This window comes from Protobothrops mucrosquamatus, unplaced genomic scaffold (assembly GCF_001527695.2).
Source record: "Protobothrops mucrosquamatus isolate PMUCROS unplaced genomic scaffold, P.Mucros_1.0 scaffold108, whole genome shotgun sequence".
Taxonomy (NCBI): Eukaryota; Metazoa; Chordata; class Lepidosauria; order Squamata; family Viperidae; genus Protobothrops; species Protobothrops mucrosquamatus.
In genome coordinates this window covers 700,031-709,603 of record NW_015386480.1, presented here as the reverse complement: position 1 = coordinate 709,603, position 9,573 = coordinate 700,031, and the positions used below count along the sequence as shown (strand labels likewise).

The 9,573-nt window shown below is 41.8% G+C and overlaps 1 protein-coding gene across 3 annotated transcripts in view; it reads left to right on the top strand.

Annotated features, from left to right (window-relative positions):
• The window catches only part of AR (androgen receptor), a 181,650-nt gene extending 172,629 nt beyond the window's left edge, over positions 1–9,021 (top strand). For all 3 annotated transcript variants that reach the window (XM_029283479.1, XM_015812712.1, XM_015812711.1), the window contains 4 exons: positions 1,816–1,960; positions 5,935–6,065; positions 7,229–7,386; positions 8,866–9,021. In XM_029283479.1, the coding sequence (XP_029139312.1) occupies positions 1,816–1,960; positions 5,935–6,065; positions 7,229–7,386; positions 8,866–9,021 (590 nt within the window). The remainder of the gene's footprint in view (positions 1–1,815; positions 1,961–5,934; positions 6,066–7,228; positions 7,387–8,865) is intronic.
• Positions 9,022–9,573: the final 552 nt, after the last annotated feature.

Below are 9,573 nucleotides of genomic sequence, written 5' to 3'. Positions count from 1 at the left end.
GATTGTATGATAAAGTGGGCGCAGAATATTCAGGAAGTGATTCCATTGGATACATGGGAGACAATTTGGGTAAGAAATGTAAAATTTACTCAAGCACAAAATTTAAGAGAAAATTTTTATAAGATGTTTTATAGATGGCATTTGGATCCTCAAAAATTGTCACGCATGTATCCCAACTTACAGCCCAAATGCTGGAGATATGGAAGTTTAGATGCAACCTACTTCCATATTTGGTGGACGTGTAGGGATATAAAGGCATTTTGGATCAAGATTTGGTGGAATATTCAAAATATCTTTAAGAAGAAGATAAAGTTTACACCGCAGTTATTTTTGTTGAGTATTATGGGAAATTTGGATGCCAAAGAAATGAATCTGATGTTGAATCTTATAACAGCTGCAAAATTATTGGTAGCTCAATATTGGAAGACGGATGGTTTGCCTACTGTAGAAGAATGGTCAATTAAAGTGTCAAATTTAGCGGAAATGGCTAAGATTTCTGCTTATTTGAAGGATCAGTCATATGAAAGTTATATTTCGGTATGGAGAAGATGGATAGATTATATTCAAAAAAAATATGGGACCGAAAAGTTCCATTTGGCTTTTGGATAAAATTTTAAAATATTTTTATTGTTATTATTTTATTAAGTGTTTGCATAATAGCTTGTATGATTTTATTATAATTTTGACTAGTAGTGTTGTTTACTAGTTTGTTTGGTTTTTTCTTCTTTTAATAATGTATTTAATTTTAATTTTAACTTATTTAAATTTATTTTTTTTTAAATGAGTTAAAGTGTTATAGATTTGGTTATATAATTAGTTGGTTTATGTTATTTAGATTATGATTATTATTTGTAACCCTGTGAACAGCTCTGGGAAGTGGGGGGAGGGGGGTTGTAGGGGTGGGGGGGATTTATATTGTAAACTTTATAAAACTTTTAATAAAAAAAAGACATAGGTAGTTTCTAATTTTAGCTTTATTGAGAGTTCTCTTTCTCTGCGATCCCTCATTTCAGCACATTCGCCACCCTCCAGATGCCAAGAAGAGGAATGAAACAAAGGCTTGTGTTAGCCGTGGCAACAAAAATGCTTGGTTTCCTGTCAGTCTGCAAATCTAGCTGATGAGAAGTTTTAAGTGGAGCAAATATAATAATGGATTAAATGCTTTAGGCATATTTTTTTAATAATTATAAAGGCTTAAGAGATGCTTTTAGAATGAAGAGGGAAATACCAGTGAGATTACAAATATAATTTTAAAATTTAAAATATAATCTGTTTGGGGGGGACTGAAGTGTGACCCACACTATGTGGCATCAAATTACATGGACTTCTCATAATTCTACTTGAGAAAATTCTGGATTTTATCAAGGCGTCCTGGCGGATCTTTGACAATGTCTCTCTCCTCACATGAAGTCATACATACAGTCCAGACTGCATGAAACTTGGAATCCAAATAGTTTATGGTGTGAGCCTTTAGTTTATTTTCTTTCTAATTTCATCTCTAATTATAAGTCCTTTGTTCTTTTGCTGATCCCTGCAGTATAAAGAGAAAGATAGCTTGAACTGTAATAACAACCGTCAGGCAAACCGTCAGTAAGAAAGTGGTTCATTTTGTATATGACTTTTCCTTCCCTCCCTTCTAGCTACCAGATTTAAAATGCCCCAGGGTGGGCTGTACCGGTTGCTAGAGAAAGGCTTCTGCTCCCCAAAGGGCTCGTCTCGAGGTGCCAGCAGCCTGGAGCCCAGCCCAAGACCCAGCTGCTCCTTGACCTGAAGGAAGAGCTTTCCTGACTCCATCTCTCTGACTTTTCCCCCCAGGGTTCCGTAACCTGCACGTGGATGACCAGATGGCCATCATTCAGTACTCCTGGATGGGCTTGATGATTTTTGCCATGGGATGGAGGTCCTTCACCAATGTGAATTCCCGGATGCTTTATTTTGCTCCAGATTTGGTCTTCAATGAGTACGTTTTCTTTCTTTCTTTCATGTTAGACTTGATTAATGTATAAAGCTGAAGAAAGTGGAAAGGATGTTATCCTGCCGTTTGCTTTAAGTGAAAGTCAGAGGAAACACTCTCCTTCCTTCAGGCACGGCAGAGCGAGTGAGCCACAAGACCAAGAAGCTGCTCTCAGTAAAAGGAAGGTCTGTTGTGCAAAGTCAAACGTTTGGCACTCAAACTGTCTGCTTGACTCTTTTCAGAAAAATGTTGAAGGTTTCCATTCCTTGAACGCAATGTCATTGAGATTGGGTGAGATTACATTTACACAAGAGTCAAAAGGCAAAATGTGGGGGCCACACAATATTAATTCTATGCAACTTTTGCTTTGTTTCATATACTCTCTTCTTCTCTGAGAGGCAGATGTAGAGATTGAAATTTCTGGAAAGTAGATGAGTAGAAAAGTAGAACTCTAAGTCTAAACATGAGATATTTCCTAATTAGAAGTGTTTAATAAAAGGTTCTTCAGTAGAAATGTTTAAGTGTAAACTGAATATCTATTTTCCAGGCGTACACTATATTTTCTCAAATGGCCAAGGACTGGTCCTTTCCTCATGTTTGTGCATCTTTTAAAATATTTCATGTTTTGTTCATCTCTAGCATAAAATGCTGATGATCCACCTTGGAAGATCAAAGTTCTGTAAAGCAATACACCACCTCACGTGCAGCTATCTTGGCCCAAGCATAGCCATGGTTTTCTGCACTTCTAGCTTCTCTATTCCAGGTCTTGGCCAGAGAGAGGACTTCCCATATTCTCTTCTTGATAACATTTGACTACCAGAGTTTCTGGTAGTTCATGTATTCAGTTACTTCAATCCCTGGTCATCCATTAGAGAAGGATTCAGGTTGACCTTTATAGCCAGATATTACAGAGCAGAAATGAATTTTGAGGACCCAGCTGTGTACTCTTGCATGCTTGTTTTCAGATGACCCTGCCTGCAGCTGCATGTGCCATAAATGCTGAGAGAACAGGCACCACAGCCTTCTGGGAGGGCCTATTTCAAGAAGACCTTTTATCTAAACAAAACAGTACAATTGAGAACAACTTAGATTGGAAGCTAGGGGATAAATTGTAGGGGTGACAGAGAAATTAAGATTTACATTTTCTTTTATTTATGTATTTTACAATATTTTCTAGGTAATGATTTTATTGCTCTATATATTAAATTTTGTATTCTGATATGGCCTAATTGTCAAATAATTAAGTACTATAAATAAGATACTATATATGGCAAGATCCATTTCCAAGGCTTGTTAGCTGGCCATTACAATGTGGCATATTTGGAAGATTTTATAGTTTATAAGATAACTCTGGCTCATTAAAAAATATCCCTGAAAAAAGCTCCCTTCGTGATATTTTTCCACCCTAAGAATAACTATGGAAATAGGCAGGGGAGGGAGGGAAATAGGTAAGTAATACATATTTTGGAAGAACTGCTTTCAAGTTTTGTTAGTCATTAAGACAGCCATATTTTATTTCAAACTATTAAACAAGTCGGGGGGAAAAGATCCAGCAACTTTAATGAGTGGACTCATTAAAACAGCATACTTTTAATGTCAACCATACCATTAATACCATATATGCTTAGCGTTATTTAGAAACTTGGAAAAAAACATGGCTGCTTTAATAACCAACAAAGAGAAGCTTGTGATTGTGAAAGTTCCAAAGCATTCTTCTGACTCATTGTGAACTATCCATAATCTAATGAAAAGGATGTTAGACACTGACTGAATGCATGCTATGATGGGAAGAGAAGAAGACATACTTACATGTCTATCCTTTGGTTGGATGGGCCTAAACTAAAAATAACAGTTTGATTGCACAAAGGGTTACTTTTGAAGAATGCTTCATAACATGGTGATAATTCTGTAACTCCAACCCTAAAACTTCCCGGATTCCTTTCTAGTTTCTTGACATCTACATATTCAGAATATGCTCTTGTGTGAAATCTTCCAGCAGCTGAAGAGACAGTAATGACATGAATCTTTGTTTCTTTCAGGAATTGATAGATAGAGTCGGAGTTGGTATCAATCAGCTCGTGACCATTGGTCGCTGGGGTCAGAGTTCCTCAGCCCATTTTGGCGACAGGCTGAACTCAATGACTTCCCCTCCCAAGTTTCTCTAGCCTAAGGCAGTGTTTTGGTGGCCTTCCCCACAGAGAAGAGCAACTAAGATGATTAAAGACCTGGAAACAAAAACATATGAAGAATACTTGCAGGACTTGGGTTTAGCCAGACTAGAGAAAAGAAGGACCAGGGGTGTCATGATAACAGTATTCCAGTATTTGAGGGGCTGATACGGAGAACGGGGTCAACTTATTTTCCAAAGTACCAGAAAGCAGGACAAGAAACAATGGATGGAAACTAATCAAGGAGAGAAGCAACCTGGAATTAAGGAGAAACTTCCTAACAGTGAGGACAATTAACCAGTGGAACAGCCTTCACAAGTTGTAGGTGTTTCATCAATGGAGGTTTTTAAAAAGAGACAGGACAGTCACATGTCAGAAATAGTATAGGATCTCCTGCTTGAGCAGGGGGTTGGACTAGAAGACCTCCAAGGTCCCTTCCAATTCTGTTATTGTGTTAAAAAAGAGGGAAAGGTACTATTACTTCCCAAGAGTCTTCAGCAAACAGCTACACCTACATGCATGCATGCCCCCTCCTGCCCTCAACCAAAAACTTCCTTCTCATCAGAACAGCCTATATTCCCAGCTTCAGCATAATGACATAATTCCATGGATATCCAACAGCTTTCTCTTAGCAGAAACAACTTTCTTTCTGCAACATTAGTTAGATTCTAGCTTTCTTTCCACATTTTTCGATGTTAGACACAAATTGCAGAATTCGGTGTTGTGTGGTTGGGGGGTTGTTTTTCATTTTCTGTGTTGTGCACAAATATGGGTATGGTTTTCTTGCCAAAATTCTGGTTCTTTATGAAATATTTTTAAAAAGTGATGGTAGCCCTATCTTGGAAAATTGTGCCCTGCTTGCCTCTGTTCTTCTGGCATCAGGCAATCTTGGATCTGTTTGCTCCTTTCCTGGTCAGTGTTTCTTTCCTAGAACTTCCTGCCCTTACATACATGAAGAAGATATGCCATCACCATATCAGGAAAGTTCCTTCTTGGCTCATCTCGGGCAGAAGCAACATATGGCAGTTTCCCCCAAGGCTGCTCCATGACATTTGTCCATCGTGACTTGGTGGCTCTGTGAGATAAGTTCAGATCTGTTTCCACTCTGAGAGGAAGCAGAGGGGAAATTTCTTTGGAATCTCAGATGTCCAAGTGGATGTGCAAATAGAAGGATGGGAGATTGAGCACTCTTCAGGCTTCCTGGGTATCTGTAGTTGGCAGGTTCCACGTCTCTTCATCTGCCTTTTCATTCCTCAGGAGACATACACGTATCCACAACCCAGACACTCTGTTCAGTCAACCTTACTGAACAAAAGTTGATAGAAGAGATGTAACGTGGCTCAGTGAATAGTAAAACCAGCAGGAATAAACTGCAGCTTGAAGACAAGAAGCCCCTTAGAGCTGGGGTGTGTGTGCTGTTTTGGTACTAATTTCCCAGTGGGGCCTGTTAGCTGAAGGGCATCAGTGTTTCCTTGCTATAGCTTTCTCATATTAAGGGACCAGGTAGAAATCGTGGGGGCGGCTTGTGGAATTTTGCAGTTACAGAAGGGGGCACAACTGGGTCAGAACTTAGGGCTATGAGAACCTTTGTGGAGGGAGGGGTCATTTTCTTGCAGCATTATATGACTGATGGACGCTTCAGATGACTTGCATTGAACAGGAAGAGATACTAAGTTGGCATCAAAACTGAAATGGTAACATTTAGAAATTTCTCAAATAGTGTACAACATGTGTGGAATTTGTTCTTGTAAAAAAGGCGAAGTTGTAAGCTGATTCTCTCCTGTTTATGCTTTTCTTCTTTTCTTCTCCTAGGTACCGAATGCACAAATCCAGAATGTATAGCCAATGTGTCAGGATGCGGCATCTCTCCCAAGAATTTGGATGGCTTCAGATTACTCCTCAAGAATTTCTCTGTATGAAGGCTCTGCTCCTCTTCAGTATTAGTAAGCTGTAGCATTTTTCATCTAGCTGTCTTTGTACTTAGAACAAAACATAAAATAACAGGGTTGGAAGAGACCTTGGAGGTATTTTAGATCAGCCTCCTGCTCCAGCAGGAGATCCTGTACCATTCTGGACAAATGGCTGTCTAGTCTCTTCTTGGAAACCTCCAGTGAAGGAGCACCCACGACTTCTGAAGGCAATCTGTTCCATTGGCTGATTGTTCTCACTGTCAGAAAATTTCTCCTTGTAGGTTGAATATTTCCTTGATCAGTTTCCATCCATTAATCCTTGTCTGCCCTCAGGTGTCTTGAAAAATAGGTTGATCCCCTCCTCTCTGTGGCAGCCCCTCAAATATTGGAACACTGCTATCATGTCTCCCCTGGTCCTTCTCTTCACTAGACTAGCCATGCCCAGTTCCTGCAACCGTTCTTCATATGTTTTAGCCTCCAGGCCCCTAATCATCTTTGTTGCTCTTCTCTGCACTCTTTCTAGAGTCTCAACATCATTTTTGTTTGTTTCTGTAAATGATTCACAGTAGAGGAGGGCCATAGTGCTAATGGGCACAACTTCTTTAAGAAACTACAGCCTCCAAATAAACTGTATTAGGCTAAAACCTATGAAGAATGGTTGCAGGAATTGGATATGTCTAGTCTAGTGAAAAGGAGGACTAAGGGAGGCATGATAGCAGTCTTCCAATATCTGAAGGGTTGCCACAAAGAAGACGGCGTCAGCCTATTCCCCAAAGCACCAGAGGGCCAGGCAAGAAGCAATGGATGGAAACAAATCAAGGAGAGAGGCAACCTAGAAGAAGAAATGTCCTGATATTGAGAACAATTAGTCAGTGGAACATGTTGCCTTCAGACGTTGTGGGTGCTCTATTACTGAAGGCTTTTAAGAAGAGACGACAGTCATTTGACTGAAAGGTATAGGATCTCCTGCTAGTGCAGTGGGTTGAACTAGATAACCTCCAAGGTTCCTTCCAACTCTGTTATTCTATGTTCTATATTCTATGTGACAGCTGCCCTGCTGTGGTTACACCTTTGTAAGTGAGGAGACTCCTTCATCTTCCACCAAAGAGGTGCGGGCACTGCCCCCTCAATGTTTCTCAGGCTGTTTCCTTTGTCTGCTCCTATCCCTTTTATTTCCTCTTCTTATTTTGTGTCAGTTCCAGTGGATGGCCTGAAGAATCAGAAGTTCTTTGATGAACTCCGGATGAACTATATCAAGGAGCTTGACCGCATCATTGCCTGCAAAAGGAAGAACCCCACGTCTTGTTCACGCCGCTTCTATCAGCTCACAAAGCTCCTGGACTCTGTGCAGCCCGTAAGTGCAGAAGTGGGAGAGTGGGCCAAGAACCTTGGGGGTGCAGGGCAAGGTCTGCTCAGACCAAAGGGGGTTTCAAAAAGAGGAAGCACAAATCCCAACAAGTCATAGAATCTCACAGTCAGTTTTGGAAAAGATCAAGGTGACTTTGCAGTTGTTTTCTTGCATAAGGGATTTTGCCACAGGGAGGTGAATAATTATATTGTAATTATCACTTCACCTTTTATAGGAGCTCTCCAGTCAGGGTGCCCTCCAGATTTGTGTACAATGTACAGAGGTACATCACCTCAAGCCCCAGAGCTGCAAGCAGCCTCCAAATCCTTGGGCTCATCCCCCAGAGAGCTCCAAAGGGGTACATATACATTTCTAGGTATCTTTAAACATTGTAGACAAGGCTGTTGCTATATTAGTATTAAATAAATTAAATTTAAAAGAAAGTTTAGTTACTGTTCTATCCTTCTAGACTGGGGCTTCTGGTCCACCACTCAACAGGCATGTGCAGCATGGGAAAAGAGTCCCTTCCTCTCCTTAAGTCTTCCTCAGTGTTGTTTCTTTGGCTCAGAGCAAGCTCCATCAGTCGCCTTCCGAGGGCCCGTCTGGGAGGCTCCTTGGGGAAACTCCATCCCTTAAGTTTCCGTGGATCGGAACAGGGGATGCTGTTGGGTCCCTAGCTGCCGTTATAAGGGGGTACATGCAGCACTTCCAGATGCTGGCTCCATGCAACAGAGGGGAAGAGAATGTTGAATATTGAGGCTGCAGGAGCATTCAGCCTCAAAGCAAGTGTAAAATGTCTGGAATTATTCCACATTAATATTTCAGAAAGTGGCATGGGGAAGGGATGGTGGGGAAGTAAGGAGGGAGGTGTTTTATGCAGGGTTTAGGGAAGAAAAGTAAATTCCGTCTGAGTTTGAGAGGGGGAGGGGGGAGGAATGCTGAGTTAAGAGGGTGCCGGTAGAAGCCTTTCAGCTTTGAGAGGGACCAGATGGGGCATCTGGCAGCAACTCCTTTTCCATGGACATCATCATGTTGGGCCACATTCTGGGGCAGCCCTTGGCCACAGAGCAAAATGGCCTGGCCCTTCTGACTGAAGATGAGCTTTTGCCTTGATGGTGGGCTCAGATGGTGAGAAGAAGATGATGTTGGGCACTGCTTGCCATGTGTAGCTCTAGAAGCTCCATCAAAACACAAAAGAAAGTCACACCCTGCAAAATGTTGCATATTTTCTGGTTTCAGGAGAATAAAATGTTCTTACAACACAAGTCCAGCCAGGGCAATGGGATATGAGGGATCCCTGGGTATTCTTCCCCCTTCCCTTTGAATCAACCACAAACTTTTCACTTTTGGAACCGCCGGTGGCTCCCCAGTCCTCCTGAGTGCAGGTGGCAGCCCTCAGGGCAGAAGGTCCCTCTGAGTGTGCAGTCACTAGTCCCTGGAAGACAAGGATGCCTCCGTGTGACAACCTCCCTTTTCCTCCTTTAGATCGCCAGAGAACTGCATCAGTTTACATTTGACCTCTTGGTGAAGTCACACATGGTGAGCGTCGACTACCCTGAAATGATGGCTGAGATCATCTCGGTGCAGGTCCCCAAGATCCTTTCTGGAAAAGTGAAACCCATCTACTTCCACGCCCAGTGATGGCAAGCAGCAGATGGCCTCCTTTCCTCGGGTCTCTGGACTCCTGCACTGCAGTGCCTTGGCACACTGTGTGTCCTCAAAGACGCACAGTAACCACAAAGAACTCTTTGCTGTGCCCTCTTTCAGGTTTCTCTTCTCTGCTTTTCCCTGCCTTCACATTGAGAGATCTGTCTGGACATTTGCCAGCTTCAGTGGCTCATTGTGTGTGTGAACTTCCTCTTCCGGTTTTGTGTCATAGTGCCTGGCAGCACTGTTTACACTCTTGTGCTTGTGCATTCCCCACTGTGGCTTTGGTGGCCCTCTGCAACCAAGGGAAGTGTCGGTTCAAAAACATACATAGCTGCTTTTCTGGTGCTTTTTTTTTTGCTGCTGTTTATTTTCTAACCAATGGCAAGCAGGTCATTAATGCTGAGATAAGGGAAGACTTTTGAGCTGGGGGGGTGTATTTTGGGTTTGTTTTAGCAGTCCTTGCAACTTCTTTTTCACCTGGGCTACTCATCTCTTTGAGAAAAGGTCTGAAGTATCCCTGGAAATAATGAGAGATGTAAACCC